This window comes from Equus przewalskii, chromosome 24 (genome assembly GCF_037783145.1).
Source record: "Equus przewalskii isolate Varuska chromosome 24, EquPr2, whole genome shotgun sequence".
Lineage (NCBI taxonomy): Eukaryota > Metazoa > Chordata > Mammalia > Perissodactyla > Equidae > Equus > Equus przewalskii.
This window is the reverse complement of record NC_091854.1, coordinates 7213739-7240901: the sequence shown is the minus strand read 5'-3', so window position 1 is coordinate 7240901 and position 27163 is coordinate 7213739. Positions and strand designations below refer to the sequence as shown.

The 27163-nt window shown below is 37.8% G+C and overlaps 1 protein-coding gene across 5 annotated transcripts in view; it reads right to left on the bottom strand.

Annotated features, from left to right (window-relative positions):
* Positions 1–27163, bottom strand: part of DIPK1A (divergent protein kinase domain 1A) — a 102408-nt gene that overhangs the window by 9747 nt on the left and 65498 nt on the right. For 3 of the 5 annotated variants that reach the window (XM_070592642.1, XM_070592641.1, XM_070592640.1), the window contains one exon: positions 15481–15615. The exons of 1 other annotated variant lie outside the window; for it this stretch is intronic. In XM_070592642.1, the coding sequence (XP_070448743.1) occupies positions 15481–15594 (114 nt within the window). In that variant the 5' untranslated portion in view covers positions 15595–15615. Of the gene's footprint in view, positions 1–15480; positions 15616–23913; positions 24956–27163 lie in introns of those variants that run through there. One more of the 5 variants, XM_008529278.2, reaches the window with a different exon arrangement.

Sequence of the window (27163 nt, the reverse complement as noted above, 5' to 3'; positions counted from 1 at the left end):
AAAAAAATCAAGTCACAATCTTATACCAGATGAGGTGAATTCGGGGGGGTGTGGGGGGCAAAAGCATTAAATAAGGCAAAAAAAAAAAAAGGTTCTTTATAATGATAAAATATACAATCCACAATGCAGATATTACAGTCAAGAATTTCTATAAAGAAAACAAAGTAACATCAAAATTCATTAAGCAAAATCTGTAAGAAATAGAAAAAGAACTAAACAGAAGGACATTAGATGTAGGAGGCTCTAATTCACTTTTGAGGTCCATGACAGATAAAGAAGTTCACAAGAAAAAAGATACAGAAGAACTAAGTAACCTGACTCATACGTTAGATCTAATTGCCCTGAGAACAGAGAACAGACTCTTCAAATGCCCATGGGACATTTACAAAATTAGACCAACGGCTTAATACATTCCACTTAGTAGAGATGGCAGAAACAGTTTTCTCCAATCACAATACAATAAAACTTGAAATTCACAAAAAAATCTATCTGGAAATTTTTAAATATCTTCTAATTCTTGAGTCAAAGAGAAAGCCCAAATTAAAATTTTAAGTATCTAGGAAGTAATGACAACAATAAATTTTTTAAACTATATCACAAACTAAAGACAAAACTAAAGATAAAATTGAAGAACTGCTTAAAGAATGCAAAGGTTTTTTTTGTTTTTAAAGATTGGCACCTGAGCTAACAACTGTTGCCAATCATTTTTTTTCCCCTGCTTTTTCTCCCCCAAATCCCCCCAGTACACAGTTGTATATTTTTTAATTGCAGGTCCTTCTAGTTGTGGCATGTGGGACGCTGCCTCAGCGTGGTTTGATGAGTGGTGCCACGTCTGTGCCCAGGATCCGAACCAGCGAAACCCTGGGCCGCCGAAGCAGAGCGCAAGAACTTAACCACTCGGCCATGGGGCTGGCCCCGCAAAGTATTAATTACATTAATAAACAGCAAAGAACAAAACAAATGAATTAAAAATTCAAGAAATTAGAAAAAATAAATCCAAAGAAAGCAGAAAGAAGGCATTAACCAATATAAAATAAAAATAAAGGGCTGTAACTATGTCCCTGTGGCTGACAGAATTCCTCTGATCTTCATCTTCCAATCTCTGCTTTAGACTTTCTTGCTCTTTTCTAGTTTCTGCAATTACCTTTTGCTTGCTTCTTCCCAGAATTCTCTGCCTGTCTGGTTCTCTCAGTCTGATGACATCATGCTGTTCATAGATCAATTTGCCCTGCTCTGGTTCTTGGGATCTTGCAACCTACTTAGAGGGCCAACACTGGGCTTCCTCTTGTGTGAGATAGGGACTGAGGATAATTTCTTGAGCCTTTCATTTTGAGGGCTTAAATTTTTCATGATCCCAAGGAAACAGCCAAAGCACAGTAGACTCCGGTAAGTACTCAATACTTGGAGAGGCCAGCACAGGCTCCTCAGACCTACCATCTGCACACACCACACCCTCCCCCTGCTTCTACAGTTTGCTGTGAGGATAAGGACAGCCCTGATAGAGATAGAGAGCCCTGCCCAGTTAGTCTGCTAACACCTAGGAGCTGTTGCCCTTCAGCTCTCACTAGCACAGAAGTTCCGGCGTGAGCCCTGGACCATGCCTGCCTGCCTTCTCCTTCAGGCATGGCTGTAGCCAAGAACATTAGGTTTCATCTTCACAGGAGGAGCAGAACAATCTAGTTCCTAGACTCAAGTTTGGGGGTACCACACAGGTAGATACTCAACACTTTCTTCCTCAGGCCCTCTGGGGACTTTTAGGAAATGCAGAACCATCTGTTTGGTATCTCTGCTCAGTGGCAGACGGCCAGCAATTTCATTGGCATGTTTCTTCACTGAGGCAAAGGTGATGGGAGTTCTGAGGCCTTACTCAGGAGCTGGAGTGTACCACCTGCGGGTACAGTTTAGGGTTTCTCAGGAATTGAGATTGCATAGACCACATCCTCTGACACAAAGAAATAAGAGATCAAAAACAGAAACAATGAAAAATAAACACAGACATGTTTGGAAGCTAAAAAGCACATTCCTAAATAATTTTTGGATTAAAGCAGAAATCACAATGCAAATGCAGAATATATAGAACTGCACAACTAATATACACCAAGGGTATACATATTAAACTTGTGGGATGAAGCTAAAGCAGTTCTTAGAAGGAAATGTACAGCTTTGAATGCAATATGCACAGCAAGCGCTCAACTAAAGAGGCTTAAAAAACCCCCAACAATAACAGAATAAACCCCCAAAAGTAGCAGAAGGGGAAAAAAAGCAGAAATTAATGAAGAAAAGAAAGAAAGATCAACAATACCAAAAGCTAGTTCTTTGAAAACTTTAACAAAAGAAATAAACCTTTAGCAAGACTGATGATGAGAAAAGAGGAGACACAAACAAAGATTATTAGGAAAGAAAAGGGTAGTGATAGTGAAGAAAACAAACAGCTTTATGGCAATACATTTGAAGTGAGCAATTTTTCTAGAAAAATATAAATAATAAAAATGATGCAAGAAAAAAAATGATGCAAGAAGAAATAGAAAATCTTAGTAAGATTAATAAACATTAAAAAAATTCAATCAGTAATGAAAAATCTCTCCCTCCAAAAATATCAGGTCAAGGTTCAGTCTAGGAATACCTCAGGGTGCCATCTAGGATGAAGTACTGTTTGTAAGAGTGGAAAATGGGTAATAGAATAAATGTCCATCAACAGGAGAATGGCTGAATAAATCGTATATATTCATATGGCGAAACAGCATACAGTAACTAAAATGAAAGAACTCGGCCTATACATATCAACATGGAAAAATGTTGAAGACATAATGTCAAGTGGAAAAAGTTGCAGAATGATATGTGCAATTTAGTATCATTTATTACTGTTTAGAAACATACAAAGCAACACCATATATTGTTTATGTACCCAGACACACGGAAGGAAAGTATGAAAACATGAGGGCAGGGACGCACACCCAATTCAAGATGTGGTTACCTCTGGGGAGGAAGAAGGGGATAGCGTGGAGCATAAAGAAGACTTCAACTCTATCTGTAATTTTTTTTCTTTTTTAAAATGAAGCAAATATGGCAAAAGGTTAAGATTTGTTACATAGATGGTAGGTAAACAAGTGTCTGTCATATTGTTTACTGTATGTCAACATTGTTCTAAGAGCTTTTCATGTATACATATACAGGTACATGTATATATTGTCATGTATCTCTTTAATCCTCACAGTTTTCCTATAAAAGAGGTATTACCATTATCTCCATTTCATTGATAAAGAAACTGAGGCAGGAGAGGTTAAGAAATTTGCAGAGGAGGTTAGTGGTGGTGCTGGATTCTGAACGCAGACAGTCTGCCTCCAGAGCCTGCGCTTTTAACTACTGAGGCAGTTTAAGAACCAGAATTACTCACCTTGGAGAGGAACGTGTGGAGCAGGTTTAATAATGGCTGGGTCAGACGCCCGTCCACAGTGCTCCTACAAAAGGGCTCTTGTCACACTCATTCCCTCTGTACAAGCAACTCAAAGTAGGGCCAGGACTTTCATCTTTGTTTCTTTAGCACTTTGCACAACACCTGACACATACTCAAGTGTGTATAAAAAGCACTTGCTGAATGCATGAATGAATAAAATGTACTGGGTTTTTATCCAGAAATAGGGTATTCTATTATGAAAAACTTCTGGGATAGGACTTAAAGAGCTAATCTCTTCAACTGTCCTGATCTTTGGCTCCTGAATCTTGAGGAACACTCCACGAGTAACTCTGCCCCAGATCAAGATTTAAACGTGGCTCTTTCCACAACACCTGTCTTCCAATGAATAATCTTGAGGCTGTATATTTCCTTTTTAAGGCTGTATTCTTCTCCCTTATTTTCTTATATTCCCAAATCTAACATCATTTATGTTCATGTTATCTTCCCTGGTAGAAAGTAAGATAACCTGAAGCAGAGACCCGGTCACACTCATCTGTGAACCTCCCCTTCCCCTCTGGCACATAGAACAACGTTTGGTATTTAAATGTCTGGTAAATGTTTATTAAATAACCACCATAAAGAGCATAGTGATTTTTATTTTAAAACCTCATTGAGGATAAAATTAGTACTTTTCCATAATATTTAAAACATTAAAAAAAAACAACCAGCATCTTATTGGTAAACTGTTAAGCAGTGGAGATAAGGCTGGCACTCAGCAGGGAGAATCAGATTCTTGTTTTGAGCTCAGGCCTCAAGCCAATGCTGCATCAAAGGCGTCCTCACAAGGAACAGGCTCTGCAACTTGTGGCTGCCATCACAAACCAAAAGCAAATTTCCCACATGCTTGTCTGAAAAGGATGGTTGGCCACAGACTATTTTGTTTTGTTTTTTCAGGCATGGTCATACACGCAAGCTATAATCAACGTCAGTAATGTGATCTTCTAACTTAAAAAGTCACAGAGATTATAAGGAACATTCAGCTTTACAATAGGATACTCAGCAGAAAACATCAAAGGTTTTTCCAGTCCTAAGATTTTATTCCTATGATGATTCATTCGACTATAGAAGCTCCTTTGCTTGCACATCCCTCATGGTCCCAGAAGATGGCACTCTTTAGATAAATTTTACAAAACTCATTTGTGCTGAAGGAATAATTTCATGAACTATGGGAACTGTACCACAAGGGGCGATAACAAATAACAGATGTATGGTACTAGGTTTTAAATAATTTTCTAAGATCCGTGTTCTATAAATGTATTTCAGACAATTTCATCAATTTCTCCTTAGAAAAAAACAGCAAAGTCGGTTCTTACCAACGCCAGAAACTTCAAGTCTCCAGTCAGCACCCTCTCCCATTCCCCACGTCGGCTATTTTAAGTCCTCACCACTCTTTGCACTCTTACTGTGTCTTCAACTTCTGATTCTTTTCCTCTCTCTTGAATTCTCTCTCGGTTATTAACGGTACGCTCTTTTCCTCTCCCTCTACACACACGCATACACACACAAACCCTCTCCACTCTTTCCTTCCCTTCTGTTATAATGCCTGTAATTTACTTAAAATTATTCAGCACACAGTGCAATATTTGTGTGTGTGACTTTCCAGTCCAGGTGCCTCTAAATATCCTTATCAGGAGTGGACAGGCGCTTAGCCAGGGTTCTGATAAGGTGAGAAGGAGGCCCATGTTCCAGAGGCAGCTACTCTAAGTGCTTCTATTATCCATATATCGATCAAGATTGATCCATTTCCAAGATTTTATTAACTAGCAAATTAGGATTTTATTGGTGAAACCTGTGGCTTGCTATTTATTTAAATAACATGGTGACTGTTAGAAATGGACTATCATTGGTAAAATTAAAGGTACTTAAGATACGTGGATTGGCTAAAATATGAGATTCCCTACCCTTTCACAAAGAGGGCATAAGAACCAGTTGAAGCTATAACCTTTATCTTTATGGAGGTACCCAGAGCTCACTGTTCTACAACATAGGTTCTCAGACTTTAGGGAGATTCAGATCTCTTGGAGGTCTTGTTAAAACACAGACAGGTGAACCCTAGTCTCAGAGTTTCTGACACAGCAGCTTTTAGGTGGGGCTGAAAAATCTGCATTTGTAGCAAGTTTCCAGATGATACTAAGGCTGCTGGTCAAAGAGACTACATTTTGAGAATCACTGGTTTCGAATTTCTAGTTGCCTGATGCTAATTATAAGGGTAACAGAAGCCTCTGGAGTAACATTGCTTCTGCCTTGAGTAAAGCTTTCACGCAAATTGGTAGAGCACCTAAAATGACAGAATTAGAACTTTAATGAGTTTACAGACTTGATCACATGGGATGTTTTGTGACTGCTTATAAATAAGTATGTGCTGAATAAATGCCTATATGGTAGTAGAAATCATTTTCATTATAACCTAGTAATAATGTGTGGGCCTCACCTGTATCAAACATTTTCAGTGGCTACTATTATCTTTCAAAATAGAATATAAGGAGCATGCATGACCAAATTAGATTAGGTCAACTTAAAACAATTTCCCAGCCAAAAGTTGAAAGCAACCCAAGGGTCCATCAATGAACAAACGGATACACAAAATTTGGTTTCTCCTTACAATACAACATTATTTAGCCTTAAAAAGGAAGGAAGTTCTGACACATGCTACACTATGGATGAACCTCGAGGACATTATGCTAAGTGAAATAAGCCAGTAACAAAAAGACAAATATTGTATGATTCCACTTATATGAGATCTCTAAAGCAGTCAAACTCAGGGAAACAGAAAAGTAGAATGGCGGCTGCCAGAAGACGGGAAGGAGGGGAAACGGGAAGTTGTTGTTTAATGAGTACAGATTTTCAGTTTTGCAAGATGAAAAAGTTATGACGACTGGCTGCATAACACTGTGAATAAGCTTAACACTACTGAACTGTGCGCTTACAAATGGTTCAGACGCACCATGGAAAACAATACGGGAGTTCCTTAAGAAATTACACATAGAACTACCACACGATCCAGCAATTCGACTTCTGGGTATATATCCAAGAGAAGTGACGTCATTATCTGAAACAGACATCTGCACCCCATGTTCACTGCAGCATTATCTACAAGAGCCAAGATATGGAGACAACCTAACTGTCCATCAGTGGATAAATGGATAAAGAAAACGTGGTATACATATAAAATGAAATATCATTCAGCCTTAAAAAAGAAGGAAATCTTTTCGTTTGTGGCAACATGGATGAACCTGGAGGGCATTATGCTAAGTGAAACAAGCAAGACAGAGAAAGACAAATACTGCATGGTATCACTTATATGTGGAATCTAAAAAAAAAGAAGTCTAACTCAGAGAGTAGAAAAGTGGTTGCCAGGAGAAATGGGGAGAGGTTGGTGAAAGGGTGCAAGCTTTTAGTTATAAGATGAATAAAGTCTGAGGATCTAATGTATAACACAGTGACTACAGTTGATAACACTGTATTGTATAACTGAAATTCACTAAGAGAGTAGAACTTAAATATCCTCACCAAAAAAAAAAAAGTAAATGTGTTAGGTAATGGATGTGTTAATTAACTCGAAGGGGGAAATCCTTTCACAATGTATAAATATATCAAATCTTTATGTTGTACACTTTATCTTACAATTTTATTTGTCAATTATACCTCAATAAAGCTGAAAAAAATAAACTGAAAAACAAAAATGGTTAAGATGGTGAATGTTATATTATGCATATTTTACCACAATTTAAAAAAATTAAAACCAAATCAAAACCATTTCCCCACACAGTTTCTAGAAACAGTAGTCTATACTTGCTGTTCACACTTATTTCCTCCCATCCAAAATTAATCCAATGCATTTTGACTTTTGACTCCACTACATTTTGCAAATACTCATAACACTCTTAACAGTGAACTCTGAATTGCCAATATCAGTTTTTATATTATTTAACCTCTCTTCAGCATTTGTCCTTGTTCGTCACACTGCTTGAAAACTCTTTTTTTTTTATGGCTGAGTAAGATTTGCCCTGAGCTAACATCTGCTGCCAATCTTCCTCTTTTTGTATCTGAGCTGCCACCACAGCATGGCCACTTTTACAGACAAGTGTTGTAGGTCCGCACCTGGGAACTGAACCTGGGCTGCCAAAGTGGATCATGTCCAACTTAACCACTAGGTCACCAGGGTTGGCCCCTAAAACTCTTTTCTAATGGCTTCTCTCCTTATGTTTTTCTCCTACTTCCTGGCCACTCCTTATGAGTCTTCTTTGTGGAGTTCTCTTCCTTTCTCACAATCATAAATATTGTTGCCTTCCAGGGTTTTGTTCTACTTTCTTTGGGTTCTCTGTATACTGTCACAGGTGACATTTATTCCCATGGCTCTCATGAACCTCTGTCCTTGAGCAATCTTTCTCCTGAGCTAAATATCTAAGGGCCTTCTGGACATCTCTTGTCTCCATCTGCATAACCTCCACACACTCAATCTATCCAAAACTGAACTCACCATCTCCTGCCTTCCTCTCCCCACACAGGTCGTCCTCCTTTATTCCCCACCTCACTGAAAGGCGCCATCATCTACCCAGGCATCTGACTGAGGAAGCAGTGAGTTGTCCTAAACTTCTCCTTCTTCTTCATTCCCCTACATTCACCTGGTCACTAGATGCTGGCGACCAAATTATTTCCTTAATATCTTTTTTATTTTTTTGAGGAAGATTAGCCCTGAGCCAACATCTGACAATCCTCCTCTTTTTGCTGAGGAAGACTGGCCCTGAGCTAACATCCATGCCCATCTTCCTTTATACGTGGGATGCCTACCACAGCATGGCATGCCAAGCAGTGCCATGTCTGCACCCAGGATCTGAACTGACAAATCCCGGGCCACCAAAGCGGAATGTGCACACTTAACCACTGCGCCACCAGGCCGGCCCCCGCTTAATATCTTTTGAGGCTGTTCCTCCCCTCCATCCCCTCTGCCAATGCCATGGTTTAACTACCTTACCACTTGTGCCTGGATTATTACAATGACCATAAAACTCGTCTCCCTGCGTGTGATGTCTCCTATCCAATCCACCCTCTACACCATAACTAGTGAAATTCTCCTGAAACATAAATCTGGTCACTCACTTCCCTGCTTAAAATCTTCTATTGACTCTCTACTGCCCTGGGATAAGAGGCAAACTCCTTAACACGACATACACAGTCTTTGATGGTTTTGACTCTGCTAACTTGGCCTCTGTAAACGTCCTTCACACTCTCTGCTCTAGCCGTGCTGTTCCTGGAATGTAGCATTATTTCATACATGCTGCACATGCCTCCTTCTGCTTCCAACGCTCAATTCTTCAAAATTCAGCTCAGATATAATTTCTTCCAGAAAGTCTCCCAGGCCCTTCTCAGTTAGGATTGCCCAGTAAAATATTGCATGGGACATACTTATACTGAAAAATTATTCATTGTTTACTGGCAATATTTGGGACATACTTACACTCAAAAAAATAAACTCACTATTTATTTTAAATTCAAATTTAACTGAGCATCCTGTTTATGGGGTTTTTTAATGCTAACTCTGGCAATCTTGCTCTCAGTCTCAATTATGTGTTTATTTTTCCATATCCTCTATAAGTCTGTAAGCATCTTCAGAGTGAGGACATGTCTTATCTCCGTATCTCCAGGTTTTAGCACAGTGCTAGTAAGCACATAATTAAAATAACATTGTGTTTTATTGCTGGCTTGTTCATCTAAGCTTGCTTTAAGCCTTTGTCTCTTTATTGCTTCTCAGGAATGATGCTAATCATAACAATGATACCACCTGTCTCAGGACTACAGTCAACATCACATGATATAAGCCCATACTTTTCTTAAAAGGAAAAATTTGAACTTGCACTCTAAAAACAGTATGCTCCAGGGCCAGCCCCATGGTGTAGTGGTTAAGGTTTAGCATGCTCCACTTTGGTGGCCCAGGTTCACAGGTTCAGATCCTGGGCACGGACCTACACTGGTCATCAGCCGTGATGTGGTAGCAACCTACATATAAAGTGGACGAAGACTGGCACAGATGTTAGCTCAGGGCTAATCTTCCTCAGGTGAAAACAAACAAACAAACAAAAAAACACCTCAGTATGTTCCAAGTGGATTGGTTCCGTATATTTTAAAAATATAGCATAGCACAAATGAACCTCTAGAATCAAATAAAAATTGATCCTAAACAAATGCAAAGCTAGATGAAATCATACTGTATCACTATCTAATTGAAAACATGGTTCTAAATATCTTAAATTTAGTATATGTTAAGCTTGCTGTTTTAAGCAACACATCATTATCTCTAGAAATTAAATCTTAAAAGAGACCGTAACAAAATTTAGAGGCTCTTTCATCTCTTAATGCTTCCATTTTAAAGCATGTGCTCGTGTAACAGTCACAAAGGTTCACCAGAATGGCATGGTGAGTGATTCCTCATTATTACCCAGGTAGAACCTTAGAACACTCTTGATCATAGGAGAACATGTCAGAAATATCAATATTAAACAATGTTGTCCTGAAAAATGTATAGAAGAAAAATTTCTGTCCATCTCCCCCCGTCATCTTTTTTCTTTTTTAAAGAACCCAGCAAACTACAGAGTCGAAGTGTGCAAAATTTCCCTATGGTTAGGCACCAAATAGAACTTGATGAAATAATGAGTGAATTAGTGACTTCTATGATCAGAGAAAATATACAATGAATTACACAACATATTATAATTAGCTTGGTGGAAAAAGAAAAAAGCAGAACTGGAAAAAAAATGGATCCTTCCAAGCACGTCTAATTAGGGCTAGTTAGCATTGCCCGCAGATTCAGAGCTGCCTTTAAACAAAGAAGAGCAGTGCACAGTTGTCCTTCCTTACAACTTCCACAAGTTAACCTTGGCTTCCAAGGGTGCATGGCCTCCACTCCATTTCTCTTCTCGGAGTTTTAAAAGCCTATTATGCACATCACTAGAATCAAGCTCTAAATAATGGATATGACAGTGAAAAGTTTCACACTTTCATTAAAAACTGAAAACAAGATACTTGAGTTCAAATTGCGTCAATGTACAATGTGCAAAATTAATCTCAGTTTTGGCTCCCAGCTTCCTAGAAGCTTAGATAAGTTAAGAATGCCACTAACTTTATAACATCTTTTAACAAAAATTATTCACTGATTAGAGAACACATCTCAGGGAAATAATGCTAATATTCTATAGTGATTTCCAACATTGAAATAAGAAATATACTTGATTACTAAATTAGACTAATTCACACACAGTACATAATTTATATGAAATACATACGATTTGTTCAACATTCTAAGTTTCTTTTTAAAATTTACTATAAAAAGGCAAAAGAGGAAAATACATTAATTTACAGGAAGCCAAAAGGCTGTGGTTCAGTGGTTACTAACGCACGGTTTTGGGAATTCTCACATCTAACATTAATCTGCATCTTGCTCTTCAGGATAAAAGTGCTAAGGGAAGCCTTTCTCCCCACATTCTTCCTATTCCATAAGGCCCTGTAGAAGTTGTCTCCTCCATGAGGCCTTTCTCTACTATTCTCCCCACGGGGATCTTTCCATTCATTGAAGCCTTCTTTCTTTCAGTTTTTGCAGTACAACTATTTGTAGCACAAACTAAATCATTTTAACCTGATGTGCGGATCTTTGGATGTGTCAACTTGGCGAGGTTACAGACCCCGGTAATGAAGCAAACAACAATCTAGGTTTTGCTGTGAAGGTATTTTGTAGATGTGATTAAAGTCCTTAATCAATTAACTTTATCAGAGATTCTTCTAGATAATCTTGGTGGGTGTGGTTCAATTAGTTGAAGGGCATTAAGAGAATTGCTGAGGCTTTCCTGTTGAAGAAGAAATTCCGTCTGTGGAAAGCAGCATCAGCCCATGCCCAAGGGTTCCAGCCTGTCCTTCCTAACAGCCTATTCCGTGGATTTTGGACTTGTCCAGCCAGCCCCCATAACTGGTAAGCCAATTCCTTGCAATAAATCTCTCTTTTTAAAAAATTGACATATAATTGACATACAGTATTAAGCTTTGGGTATACAATATAATGATTCGATATTTGTATACACTGTAAAATAGTCACCACAATAATAATATTCCATTGTATGTATATACCACATTTTGTTTTGCATTCATCTGTTAATGGACATAACAGTTGTCTCCACCTTTTGGCTATTGTGAATAATGCTGCTATGAACATTAGAGTGCAAATATCTGGTTGAGTTCCTGCTTTCAATTCTTTCAGGTATATAATTAGAAGTGGAATTGCTGAATCACATGGTAATTTTATATTCAGCTTTTTGAGGAACTGCCATATTGTCTTCTTGACTTTCTTAAATACATTTCAGTTCTCTGTTGAAATTATCCATTGTTTATTTATTTTCTCTACCTTTTTTTCCTATTTACTTGAACATGAATGTAGTTACTTTAAAATCCTTTTTGGATGACTCCAATATCTGGATCATCTGTATATCTGCTTCTGCTGTCCATTTTTCTCTTTCAGTTTTTGGTCATATCATCCTGTCTTTTGGCATGCCCTGTAATTTTTTCCATAATGCCTCCAGAGAGGGTTTCCTTTCCCTCTAGTAAGCAGATATAATGGTAGCTGATCATCTTAACCCAATCAAGCTGTGCTGAGTGGAGGCTGGGTTGCACCTCTGGTGAAGCTCAAGCTATTTTTGGCTCATCTCTATTCTAACAGCATAGCCCTCTAGGATTTTTAATTGAGAGCCTGGGAATCCATTGGGGTTTCTCCCTCTGGCACGTTCATAACTCTAGTCTGTATCTTGTGAGACTGCCAAAACGTCTGCCCTGCTTTTCAAAGCCTTTCCAGCAAGATTTTTAGTTTCCCATTCTGTAAAGCCCCAGGATTTGGCAAATATCCCAACAGGATAACTGGCCCTATGCTTGAGGCTCCCTTAGTTTTCTGTAAAAGCTTGCTGGTTTCTTGTCCCCAGCAGCAGCTCTCTACCAGAATAAAGTCTTAGTTCTCAGACCCCTGCTCATGCCCAATATCAGCAGATTCCGCAGGGCAAAAAGAGGTTACAAAAGTCAGCTCACCTTTCTGAGGTTCCTTTTGCTCCCCTTTACTTTTGGAGTTCAGCTCTTCAGGGTCTTGGCCCAAAGCATGGTGTACCAGTATCCCCCCCTTGGTAGGAAATGGGCTAGATTTTTATCTCCCCAGCCCCCTAAGACTGTGTATTTCAGGTCACACATCTCCAGGCAAACACAGCCACAAAAACCTAGGCTCACCTCTCTCGACTCTTATCCTTTCCCAGATCTTGATCAAGTAATTCCTATCTTATTAGCTCTTCGAAGCTTTAACATATATTTTAAAAATATTTTTTCTGCTTGCTTTTTAGTTTTAATCACACAATTCCTATGCAATATTAGTACTATTTTAGTACTACCAGTCTTGGTAACTTTTAAGAACATAATTCCCAAGTGTAGAGAAATAACAATTTCTCAAAGCCAGCCTTAAGAAAGGGGCTAAGTGGTACAGTGGTACAGTGGTACAGTGCTTAAGTTGGTGTGCTCTGCTTAGGTGATCTGGCGTTTGTGGGTTTGGATCCTGGGCGCAGACATACACACTGCTCACCAAGCCATGCTGTGGCAGCATCCCACATAGAAGTACCAGAAGCACGTACAACTAGGACATACAACTATTTACTGGGGCTTTGGGGAGAAAAAAGAAGAAAGGAGGAAGACTGGCAACAGATTTTAGCACAGGGCCAATCTTCCTCACACACACAAAAAAAGAAAAAGCTATCTTTTAGGCTCAGAAAGCTTTCTCATTATTTTCAAGTTTTAGTAAGATAACCATTAAATTATTATTATTAAGCTAGAATTATGTTCTGCTTCCATTTCTTATCAATTATAGTAAAATTACGTTAAAGGAAAAATAATGAGGCACTTCAACTACACTTCACTCAGAATATGTACAACATATGCCTTGCATTTTGAAGGTTATTGTATTAATGCGAGATAAAAGCATATCTATTTCATTTTGGCTTAATCTCTTAGAACAATATTTCTAACATCACCAGATGATGTTAAGAAGTCTTCCTAGGAGGGTTGTTGTGGGGATGGATGTTTTCCTCATCAAATATATTTGCTTTCTCTGTCGATGGACACTGCGTATTAGTAGATTAAAGATCTTGAGAAGTCCTCAGTAAAGTCAGCTACTTATCTTTGTTTAACCTTCTGTCTTCAAATATATTGACCATGGAAGTCTTTTAACCATGGAATACCTTTTAACATGCCCCAAGGCACCTAATTTGAGAAAAGTGGCCTAGAAGAAGGGAAATAAACATTTAAAATAGTTTGGGTTATTTATATGTTATTATAGTTGATTACATAACTCCTGCTTCTTTCTTCCTCATTGAAGGTGAGCAGGTGAGTTTTGTGGGGTTTCTTATTAGTTTTATTAAGCTATAACTTCCTTTGTCAGACTTTTCTGACATAGGGTAGCAGAAAGAGTATGAGCTTTATATAAAGATAGAATTAGGATCAAATTCTGGTTCCATCCTCATGGGCAAATTCTTCTCTCTCTCTTAGTCATATTTCTTTATTTGTAAAATGGGCTTGTGAGGGCTTTCATAGTATTCTTTTAAGTATTAATGACCATGTAAATTGCCAGTACATTGCCTGGCCCCAGAGGTTCCTCCTCTCTTAAAATTCCTCAAAGATCTGGAATTGCCAATTGGAATGGACATAAGATTGACATCTCTGAACGGTGATTTGGGACTCTTCTCTATTAATTCATTCCCTTGCTTCTTACAGTAGTAATTTCTCCCTTGCCTAGTTAACAGGCTGCAATACTCCTGGGGAATAATGCTTTTATATCCTAAATGATAGAGTATCTAGAGTTAAGTTGATTTTTATTTTCTTAGAACTTTGGAAAGCCTCAGGTCTCCCTGTCTTATGTTCCCATAACACTTGCTATTGTAATACTTATCTTACCTTACTGAAATTATTCATTTTCTTCCTGCTAGACAATAAGTTTGCAAGGTCAGGACATCTTGTTCTCTGCTTTATGCACACACCTAGCACCACTGGCCTGGGTAAAGAGTAACCCCTCAATAATTATAGAATCTTTAATAAGTTATAATAATTGGGATCCAAGAATCATTATTATCAAAACTATAATTCTCAGATTAATGTTTTAATATTATTTATACCAGAAGACATTAGCAGAAAACAAGGAGTTAAATGTACTTATCCTCAAACATTTAAAATATAAGTGCTATGGAACCAATAATTACGACTAGAAATCTTAGATTGATATCCAAACATTTGAATAGAAAATAAATAATAAATATACTTATATGCTTTTCAGATAAATTTTTGGTATTGGGGAATGACTCCATTTATTCAAAAGATGTGTTCTAGAAAGGTCGCCTTTTTTTTTTTAAAGATTGGCTCCTGAGCTAACAACTGTTGCCAATCTTCTTTTTTTTCTTTCTACTTTTTATCCCCAAATCCCCCCAGTACATAGTTGTATATTTTAGTTGTGGGTTCTTCTAGTTGTGGTACGTGGGATGCTGCCTCAATGTGGCCTGATGGGTGGTGCCTTGTCCGCGTCCAGGATCCGAACCAGTGAAACCCTGGGCCTCTGTAGTGGAGCATGCGAACTTAACCACTCGGCCATGGGGCCGGCCCCTAGAAAGGTTGCCTTTAAATAACACTTTCATACTCTAAACATTTAAAAAACCATCTGATTAGAGTAAACTAAACTTCAAGTACATTTGCAAAACAAAAATCCCTCTTTGTAATGAGGATGCTCTCATGCTGGTCTGTACTACATATTTAGATTTCTGAATATTGGATTTTTCAAAGTGGGGAACACGCCTACTAACTTGGTCACATCAAAATGCTAAGAAGTTCAACATAACTCTAAGGTCAAATTAACTTTTAGTTTTTGAAAATAATTATGAGTAAGGATATAAGTAATAAATATAATATATTATTAATATAACACATTAATATAGGTTTTTCCATATACTAGGGAATAAAAAAATACTTACTATTATTTTCTTACAGTCCTTTCCTCTGCATAGTTCTGTATAGGTAGAGTATTGCACATATATAATCCAGCTTCCAACAAAAACCGCCAACCAGGAAAAGAAAAGATATTTCATTCGCACGTATGAGAAGCGGGCCTGTGAGTAAAAGAGCACATACCAGTCACTCATTCAGACCAAGTCAGCATGCACTGTCCTAGAACGTGATCCCCCCAACACCTCGTTCTTGGAAGAACTCAATATATATTCCCGGCTTTCAGATGGCAATTCTCCTAGAACAAAGTGTACTTTCACTGAATCCAAACAGCACTAGTCTTAGAAAAGGAAGCTGTTTGGTCCTGCCAAGGAAAAAGGGAACAAAATACTCTTTACAATGTATAATCTTTCAAATACCACCAGCATCGAAAGCTACTTATTAAGCACAAGCGCGTGCACCATGCTGCCCTGGGCACCCTGTAAGATCAGGTAGAGAGAGACACAACTCCTGCTCACTATGACCTCACAGAAGACTGTTTTAAATAAGAATTTCAAGTTCTTTATGGGTAATCATGATAAAAATAATTTTGTTCTAAAGAAGTAAGAACAGAGAATTTGGCATTTGTCTAATGCCTCACAGTGACATATAACCAGAACAAGAAATTAAACTTCACATTCATTCTTACTTCCCTATTGCATTCACCAAAGCTATATGTTCCTTCCATTCAACCAACAAAATGCTTCACCTAATAGGTATTCTGGAAACTTGAAGAGAATGTTACAACTCTTAAAGGAGAAATGACTGGAGAAGAAGGGTTAAGATTCATAAAGAATAAATGACTCCTTGCATATCAGCTTGTAAAGCTGCACAATAGGATCCTCTTTGCATTGTTCACTCCCAGTGCTTTGGTATCGAATTGCAACTTGGGCTGGGTGGTGCCTTTTCTCCATCAACCACATAGCAAACAGTTTAATCTCCAAAAGTGTCACTTGGTCAAGGTAATTTGATATTTATTTGTTGAGTCTGGAGCTCCAAAGGTCTGATTTTAACAATGGCAGAATTTAGGACTATGGAGATAACTGAGCAGAATAAATTACAGATACATAAACAAACAACGAAAAGCTAGTTTTGCTTTTACAATCACGAGCCAGTTTCTCACACTGAGCAACAGTAGGACACTGTGAGCACGCAAAGAAAGCAGAAGGAGATGAAAGAGACATAAATGCACCTGCAGAAGACAATGCGTGCAAAGAAAAAAGAGACTCAGGAAATGATGCATCCTGCTGGCCCTGTTTGCGGTTCAGATTATCCGTCTTTGTGAGGTTAACAGATGGTGAATCTCATACCAAAAAGCTTGAGAACAACGAATTCACAGTTAAATAACAGGTCTTTGAGTTTTATTATTAAAATATAAAAAATGCCTTTAATGCAAGTCATTTTTGCATAGCTTCAAATGAATCCAGTAAAAAGAAAATTCAGACAGAATTCCAAATTAAATCACACCAACGACAATGGGGTATATACCAAGGGGTTCATGTGAAAGACATTTAAGATTATACCCTAATAAAAGACCTGATCAACAGACAGAACTTTATATGTACTAGTATTATGAGAATTAAATACGATTAAATGACACAATGCCAATAAAACACAAGCACATTTTGAGGCATATAGAAAATACTCAACAACTGTTAGCTAAATCAATTTGCAAGGCACTGAGCAAAAAGCCAACAATGCTGTCATTATGATTTGGCCACCACCTTCTTTTTGGACTTGCCAAAAAGAAAACTGAATCTGAATCTGATCAAGCCTTTAGCTCTAACTACCGGAAATACAGGAGACAGAGGAACATAAGAGACACTTAAGTAAGTGACACTGTTAAGACACAGTCAACAAACTCCAGGCTGTGGGAAACACCGCAATGCAAACAACCCATTTTCTTCAACAAATACATTACAAGGGAGAAGATAAAGAGAAGATGGGGGAATGCTGAAGATTAAAAAAATGCTTAAGAAATATATCAAATAATCACAATACGTGGATCTTTTCTGAGTCCTAACTCAAATGAAAAGCTGTAAAAATAAAATTTATGAGACAATTGAAGACAACTTGAAGACTGACAGGATACCTGATATTAAGGAATTACTTCAACTTTTTAGGGGTGATAATGGTCTGTGGCAATGTTTAAAGAAAAAAACCCTAATATTTTAGAGATAGACATTGGAATATTTATGAATGAAATACGATATCTGGAATTTGCTTCAAAATAATACGGGAAGAGGAAAGTAGGTGGGGTACAGTTGAAACGAGATTGGCCATGAGTTGATAACTGTTCTAGCTGGGTGATGGGTACATGCCTTCCTTTGCATATGTTTTTCTCTACTAATTTAAAATTTTTTATATTATATGATAAGACATACTGCCACACCACGACACCCCCTTCCCACGCAATCATTCAGCAACTATGGTCTACTGTGTGCCAGGTACTGCCGTAGGCACTTTCAGCACATCTCCAGTTACAGGGACAAACAAATTATAAATCTACCATACAATACCCTTAAAAAAGTTAAAAGGGTCACTTGAAGGACCATACCATGGCAAGATTTTACTTTTAGGAGTCCAATATTATATATTAAGCTAACATTTTATGTGACTTTTTTGAGACAGGGTTTTTTTTGGTTTTTGTTTTCTTTTTGAGGAAGACTAGCCCTGAGCTAATATGTGCCAATCCTCCTCATTTTTTCTGAGGAAGATTGGCCCTGAGCTAACATCTGTGCCCATCTTCCTCTACTTTATATGTGGGATGACTGCCATAGCATGGCTTGATAAGCCATGAGTAGGTCCGCACCCAGGATCTGAACCAGTGAACCCCAGGCTGCTGAAGTGGAACATGTGAACTTAACCCCTGCGCCACAGGGCTGGCCCAAGACAAGGTTTTAAAATAAGACTAATCTCAATTCATTTAGTAAAAGAATCAGGGAGGAGGGGGCCGGCCCCAGGCCGAGTGGTTAAGTTCAAGCGCTCTGTTTCGGTGGCCCTGGGTTTCGCCAGTTCAGATCCTGGGCGCAGAGGACATAGCACTTTTCATCAAGCCATGCTGAGGCGGCATCCCACATGGCAGAACCAACAGGACCTACAAATAGAATGTACAACTATGTACTGGGGGGCTTTGGGGAGAAAAAGGGGAAAAAAAAAGAAGATTGGCAATGGATGTTAGCTCAGAGCCAATCTTTAAAAAAAAAAAAAAAATAGGGAGGAGTGGTGGGCCAGTGGTGCAATGGATAACGCATCTGACTATGGATCAGAAGAATCAGGGAAGACCTTACAGCCTTTTCTTTTTCCCTTTTCCTGCCTTGCTCCGAAGAGGTATAAGTCACGGAGAAAAGGAAAACAATGGAGACCTGGTGAGGAGGGTTCTCTGCCTGTGTTCGGATTTGGTCCTGTCTTACCTTCTTCTTGACACCTACTACAGTAAGGCTAGTAAGGTCAACCACCCTTTGGACTCTCCATCAATAATTTCTATTCAGGGGGTTGTACAAAGGTTCAATAAAGCTACCATAAATTTCTTTCAAATGCACACTAAGCTTAATAGATGTTGGTAACTAAGACTTTTATATATTTCTCCCTCTTGCATATCCAATTTAATATAACTTGAAATCACTTTGCTTTTCTATATGTCTCAAATAGCTACACTTCTCGATTTTCTCTGACATATGTTTAAACTGAAAAACACCCTGTGAACAGGCTTGCCTGCTGAGTTTTGTCATGATAGGGAATGCCAAAAATTTCGGAGAGGAAGTTAGATTAATGACGTTCCCAGCAGGGCACTGGGCATCACCTGTTGTGGACATAATGACAAAAGGAGGAAAACACATCTTTATTCCAGCACGCCACGGAAAATTACTGTGATCTGGGGGGAACACAAAACAGTACAAGGACCTCCATGTGTCCTTTAATATCTGGAGATCCTGCTGCTTCGCATTTTAAAATAACGACTGAAGAAAAACAGCCATTGTGACATCTGTATCTGTTAACTAATTTTATTTCCCTGTGTGGCACTCACTAAAATGTTTCCAGTGGTCTGTTCTGTATCAATTACCTAGACAATCTAGTCTTTGATTAAGAAATGTAGTTACTGTTTCTGACTTTTTATTTATATTGAACTATCAAAAATACTGCCCAGCAGCTTTTCTATTCTGCTGATTTTGTGCCTAGCTACTAATGGTACACTGCTTTATTCTGAATTATGCTTCTGAAAAGCATGACAAGAATTTTAGTAAATATCCTATGGCAATGATTCTCAACTGGAGTCAATTTTGCCCCCTAGGGCACTCCTGGCAATGTCTGGAGACATTGTTGCACGCAGACTAGGGAGTGCTACTGGAATCTTGTGGGTAGAGGCCAGAGATGCTGCTAAACATCCTACAATGCACAGAAGAGCTGCCCCACTGCCGACAGCAAAGAATTATCTGGCCTCAAATGTCAATGATGCTAAGGTTAAGAAACCTTGTATTACGATTACATAATAAAATAAAAACAAAAATTATGGTGCTGAAAAAAATCAAATTTATATGACATTATCATTTTATTTTAAACTAGTCTTTAAGACATAAACTACTACTAATTAGAGAAATATAACATCTGTCTGGATATAGCAGTTAGAAGCAATTCTTTATGACTAGAGTAAATTATCAGCAACATCTTATTATAAAGAAAAATCACTGCAGATGGAAAACATAAATGACGAGACAAACTTTCTGTACCAATTCCTCTGTGAAGAATGGTGATTCTTGGGACTGGCCCAGGGGTGTAGTGGTTAAGTTTGCATGCTCCGCTTCAGTGGCCTGGGTTTCTCGGGCCCAGATCCTGGGTGCAGACCTACACACTGCCCACCAAGCCATGCTGTGGTGGCATCCCACGTACAAATAGAGGAAGACTGGCACAGATGTTAGCTTAGGGACAATCTTCCTCACCATAAAAAAAAAAGGTTAAAAATATAGAATAGTGATAATTTTTCTTTTTTTTATATTGTTTGATCTCACCGTGATAACTTTTATTTCAAAACAAATCTGAAAACCTTTGATCTTATTTAAATAACTTTACATTGCTTTAAAAATAGAGGCAACTCATCAAAATTTAGTCATTTAAGACTACTTCTATGACTTTTCTATTTATTCTATTTTTGATATTCAACATCTTTTATAAACATATAAAGCACAAAGTCCCATTTGCTTTACCTCTAAATTCTCCCTACACAGATGTTCTTAATTTTGAGAAGCAGGGAAGAAAAATATCTATCACATTTTTACTTTTACCCACAAATATTTTACTTAACATATTTAGTGGACTTGAACACTCGGAAAATGTAACAAATTGATAAGATTATCACGTGCAAAAACTCAAATATAATCATTTCATCATTCATCATTTCATAGAAAAAGCTGAGAGACGTGTCTTTTTATTCAAGTTTTTAAACTACCAGTTACTCCAAAATAATCTTCAAAAATTTTTTTTCCTGTTATATTGACATTATAGCTGGCTAACTTTTACTGCATATTTAGGAGTAATCTGGCTGAAAAAACTAGAGTTAAAATTACTCATACACAACAACAAACAAACACATAGATACAGAGATTAGAATGGTGGTTACCAGGGGCGAAGCGGGGAGGGAGCAGGGTGAAAAGTGGGGTTGGGCACATGTGTGGTGATGGGTGGTAATTAGTCTTTGGGTGGTGAACATGATGTAATCTACACAGAAGTTGAAATATAATGATGTACACCCGAAATTTATTTAATGTCATAAACCAATGTTACCTCAATAAAAAAAAGTGAAAAAAAGGAAGAAACTAAATGTGAAACCAAGAAAAAAAACTATTGACACATATCCCCAAATATAACTTTTACCCTTTTCTTTAAATAAATTCTAGATATTTATAGTAACAATACTTTTGAAAAATACGCTAGCTTTAAAAAACAGAAATATGAAGAAACCATTTAATGGGATGAACATTTACTGTGCACCACAGCACATGCAGATACAGTTTATTTGGAAAGGATCTCGTCCCTTTATTAAATGGTGTCTCTCTGCTAGTTGGAAAACTATTAAGAATAAGAATACCTAAATGTAGCAAGTTTAAACTATCCTAGTGCTAATTTTCACAAACATCAAAAGACAGCAATGATACTCAAAGAACATAAAAAAAGAACTTTTATGTCATTCTAAACAAGGAAAACTCAGTTTTTACAAGTTAAAAATAGTGAAAAGAAAGGTTCTAAAAACGTCCATGCTCCCCAGCTCATAGTGAGCATGAAAATTCTTTTTTATGACAAAACTTTAGAGAAGAATTCTTTGTCAGAGGGCATTATTAGTCTACTGGTCAGAGTTTTAGCATTCTTCCTCTTTCTAAGAGGTGAATTTTCACACTTACAGGAAGAATCCTAGTTGTTCTCTGATCTAAGTTCTAAAGGTTTTATTTGCATGAACATATTCTCTGTTTTGATTTTATGAGAACGCTAGAAATAAAATTCCAATAAGGAGTAGGTAATTTTCACGTTTTCTCTGAATGCTACTTCATATTTCTTATGCTTAGGGGCTGACAATGTCAAAAATGCAAGAACATTTGGGGAATTAATTGTATGGGGTGATCCTTCAGCCTGTGGCTAGTTTCAACAGTAAATTACTATTTCAAAGAAGTGTCAAAGTATGGGAAAATGCTCAAGATGTAGTAAGTGAAAAAAATCAGCTTTTGAAACATGTATGGTATGTTTCCAATTTTGCTTTAAAAAAAAGAGAGAAAAAAATCATCAACAGAATGTAGAAACTGCAAGGAAATAACCCAAAATGTCAAGAGTGGTTATCTCAAAATGTCAAGAGTCATGGAATTATGGATGATTTTTATTTTTCTTCTCTGTTAACGCAGATTTTCTATAATAATATGTATCACTTTTTTAATCAGAAAAAACTACATATTTGTATATAGGTGTTTAGCATATCTATTTAAAAACATCTCTCTAAGATCTACAAGTCTCCTAACTGCTTTTTAAAAACTTTTTTTACTGTGAAATATATCATTCATATAGAATTGTTTAAAACATATAACTTAAATTAAAATTAGAAAGTAAATACACATGTAACTACCACTTGGGGTGAAAAACCAGAATTTTTCTAGTGCCTTCACTGACTCCCATGTGTTCCTCTCCAATAAAGGGTTAATTAACATGTTCCTGACTTCTACAATAACCATTTATGTGCTTTCCTATGTAGTTTAACCACTGATCAAGTATGCCTAAAATGCAGAGTGTGATGTTCACTGCTTTTGAACTTTACAGAAATAGAAGCACACACCATACATTCTATTATGACTTGCATCTTTCTCTCAACATTATACTGTGAGATTCATTCATGCTAACCACATAGCCATAGTTTTTTCATTTTCTTTGCTGTAGAGTATTCCACTCTGATTTTTTTTTTAAGTAAGAGATTTACTTTGTTTTATACACAACCTACATATAAATTTTAAAAGGCATACATTTCTCTTCAAGCCCTGTCAAAAAAAAAAAAAAAGAATACATAATTTGGAGCTGCACTCCGTGCCTGGCTCCATGCTAGAGTGTGCCTCATATATTTCATCTAATGTTCCTAGAAATCATGGACTCAGGAGGTTTGGGAGAGACAGTGAGAATATAGAGGTCAACCATAAACTGATGTGATATGAGGCTTAGAATGATTAAACAGTTTTGGCCTTAAGTCAGGTGTGCCAGGAAGAACTCTAAAGGCATACAGGGGAAGTGGCACAGGACCGCCTGAGGGTGGGGGCAACTTTAGTTCTCAGTCAATGAGGAAATGATTTTTTCCTTGCCCAAAGTTGATGACAGTAATCTTTTGCTTTGCTACTGCTTTAGAGAACACAGGCCAGGCACATGCTTAAGAGAGCTGCAAGGCCAAAAAAACATATCAAAGCCACCCCAGGATTAAAAAAACAAGGCACAGAGAAGGCTTTTAATGAACAAGTAGACAGCCAGCACTTTACAGAACATATGGGAGGGAGGGAGAGCCTCCATTAGCACTCCTCATAAAAGGAGTATTAGCATTTGCAACACCAAACAAACTCAGTCATGGCATGCTTCAACATCCCAGTGCAGAAAGGTAGGGGTTAAGAAAGCTGGGTGTTACAATTTCCTGCTGTATAACAAACTATCCCAAAACTTAGCGGCTTTCAACAATAATTTATGTCTCTCATGGTTCTGAGGGTTGACTGGCCTCAGCAGGTCAGTTCTCTCAAGTTCTGCATGCATTTGTGATTACGGCTGAACATGTGATGAAGGACTGACTGGGTTGGACATGCAGGTGTGGCTTCTTCATCCACATGTCCTACCCCTCAGCTGGGACGGCTGGAACAGCTTCAGGTGGTTAGCTGGATTCTGCAGAGAATAATACTCAGGGGAGTCAGGCTTCTTACCCCAGAGCACGTGTTCCCAGAGACCAATGTGCAAGCTGCATCATTTCTGCCCCACTCTTTTGCTCACACAGGGCCAGATCAGATTGAATGTAGCGGGAACTCCATGAGGGTATGAATACCAAGAGGCATGTCCAATGAGGGATCATCTTTGGAGACTACTACCAGTCTAGGATACAATCAGCAAAGTAGGGTCTAGGGGTGATGAGAAAGGCAATGTGAAGGTCCCAGCCAGAACAGAGACAACTTTCTTGGCCGTTTTGATTAAGGATTCTTCCTTCTTCCTTAGTGGGGAAGAAATGGGAACTACAATTAAAATACATTAATAGGATGCGTAGTTGTATATATTTATGTTTAAGTCAACTGAATATAGTTCTCATTCCAGATCATGAGCTCCGTAATTATCAACAAGTCTTTACCTTATATACACAAAGTCCCAAGTTAAAGAACTACTTGAGATACGGTTATAGATAGTTTCTGAATAGAATTCAAATTACCTTATTATTTCAGTTAAGATTCTGGCACCAGAATGGGCAAAAACTGGTTGTCCATTTCCCCCTCTCAGGAAGCCTGAGGCACCACATTGGGTCTAGAACTTACTATAACATACAAGAGCCACATGCATATCTTACATGGGAATCCTAGTGGACACTTAAATTCACTATTCACTTACTAAAAGTAAAAGTTCAGCTACATTTTATGTAAACTTAAAGATTAAAAAGCATCATCCCTTTAAACTTCATATTCTAAAGCACATTTTAGCACAAAATCTATTTGGAATAGTTTCTTCTAAGGTTGTACAATCTAATTAACATAACATAATTTGCAACACCATTTAGAATCTTGGAGTATCCAGAGGCTAACTGATTATAATATAGATGTAACTTGATTATCATAAAGGGCTTTTTAAAAAGAAATTAATTTTAGTTAATATTCTGTGAGATTGATGAAGAAGCCTGTTGGGTTCTGAAGCTTCCTTTCCTGGCATTTACTTGTGTGACTTCTAGACACAGAGGCAATTACTGAAATCTAATCTCTCTCTGATACATGAGGAATGCAGATGTGTATGTTCCAACACTGAGGTGGCTGGTAAAGGGGTGGGGGAGTTTGTTCACCTCTGTGCAACAACATTCTGCCTTTGTATCACTGAAAGGATTGTGGTTGCTCTGGAAATGTGGTCCGAAAGGAGCTACTGTTCCTATGACTTGAGAGACAGTGTGGGAATTCTATTCCTATTGGTTGGTACCCTGCCATAAATTTCCCGGAGCTCTAGAGTGGAACATCTTTTCTTTTCTTTTTCTTTTTCTTTTTTTTTGCTGAGGAAGATTCACCCTGAGCTAACATCTGTGCCAATCCTCATATTTTTTTTGTTTGCAGAAGATTAGCCCTGAGCTAACATCTGTGCCAATCTTCCTCTAGTTTGTATGTGGGATACCACCACAGCATGGCTAGTGAGTGGAGCAGGTCTGACCCCAGGATCTGACCCGTGAACTGGGGCTGCCAAAGCAGAGCACACGAAACTTTAACCACTCGACCACAGGGCTGGGTCCTGGAACACCTTTTCTTTAATTTAAAAACACAACAGGTTGAAACGTGTCCATTTGGTCCATTCTAATCAGTCATTTCTGAAGGTAAACTCAATTTGTTAAGCAATTAAAACATAAGTGACATATAAAATGGTAATTACCTCAGAGTTAGAAGAGTGCTCAGTGAACGTAGATTCTAGTGTTTTCTTTTCCCATCAAAGTACTTTAACACCAGCAAACAGTATACGCCCAGCGTAGAAAAAATGGACAATAAAGAACCACGTAATTCCAGTTATAAAATAACTAAGTCCTGGGGTTGTAATGTCGAGCATGGTGACTATAGTTAACAACACTCTATTGTATATTTGAAAGTTGCCAAGAGAGTAGATCTTAAAAGTCCTTACCACAAGAAAAAAAAATTTATAACTACGTGAGGTGATGGATGTTAACTTATTGCAGTAACCATTTCACAATATGTACATAAATCAAATCATTATGTTGTACACCTAAAACTAACACAATGTTATACGTCAATTATAAAAGTAAAACAAAAAAGAATTATGTAAAAAAGCTAAATGATCCAGTTTCGTATATTCCTTTCCTAGTTGTTTACCATGTATGTACATATGCAAAATACATTATGTTTGAAGAAAAATAAAAATAAATAAAATTATACTATAAACATGTTCCTAGGCCATTAAATAGTCTTGATATTTAAAAAATATGGTATTTAAATGGATGCATAACATTTTACAGTATGGGTGTGCCATATTTATTTAACCCTCTCTATTATTGGAGATTTTTATTATTTCCAATATTGTGCTATAACAATGGTAGTAACAACAACACTATTAATGAGAGCCAATATGTGTTAGTGCTACTCTGTGCCAGGAACTGTTATAAGCACTTTCTATATATTAATTTGCTTAAGCTTCATAAAAACTCTACAATCTGATGTGGTAAACTGGTCAGGAGTCGGAAAACTATGGCCCATGAGCCAAATGCAGTCTGCTGCCTGGATTTCCAAATAGTTCTATCGGGCCACAGCCACCCCTTTCATTGATATATTTTCCAATGCTGATTTCATGCTATGACGGCAGGGTTGAGCGGTTCCAACAGAGACTGTATGCCAGCAAAGCCAAAAATATTTACTACCTGGCTCTTTACAGAAATAGTGTCAACCCTTGGAGTGCAAAGATTCATTCCCTCCCCCTGCCCTACTTTCCCGGCCTCATTCATGTTGGGCTTGGCCAGGTGACTTGCTTTGGCCAATGTTTGTTAGTAGATATGATGCAAAGAAAAGAGTACACCTGGACTTGCCTTCTTGTACTTCAGACAGTGCCATGAGAAGAACAGGTTCCTGGTAGTCCACCGATCCCAGGAGATTAAGTGGACACTGTAGCCCACCTGAACCAAAGCCATTGCCTGGAGCCCAGCCCAGCCTAGAAAATTTGAACTCCAGCTGACCCATAGATGTATGAGTAAGATATAAATGCTCATTCTATGTCACTGAGTTTTGGGACAATTTGTCATGCAGCATGAGTGTGGTAGCTAATGGATACTGGAGGGGATTACCACTACGTCCTTAGAAGAACTCTATGAGTGAGGACTATTCTTCATTTTACAGATGGTTAAAGCAAGGTTATACTAGTATTTAGTAGGAGGACCAGGATTTGAATTGAGGTAACCTGGCTTCAGAAGCTGTTCTCAGTCTACTCTATTGCCTA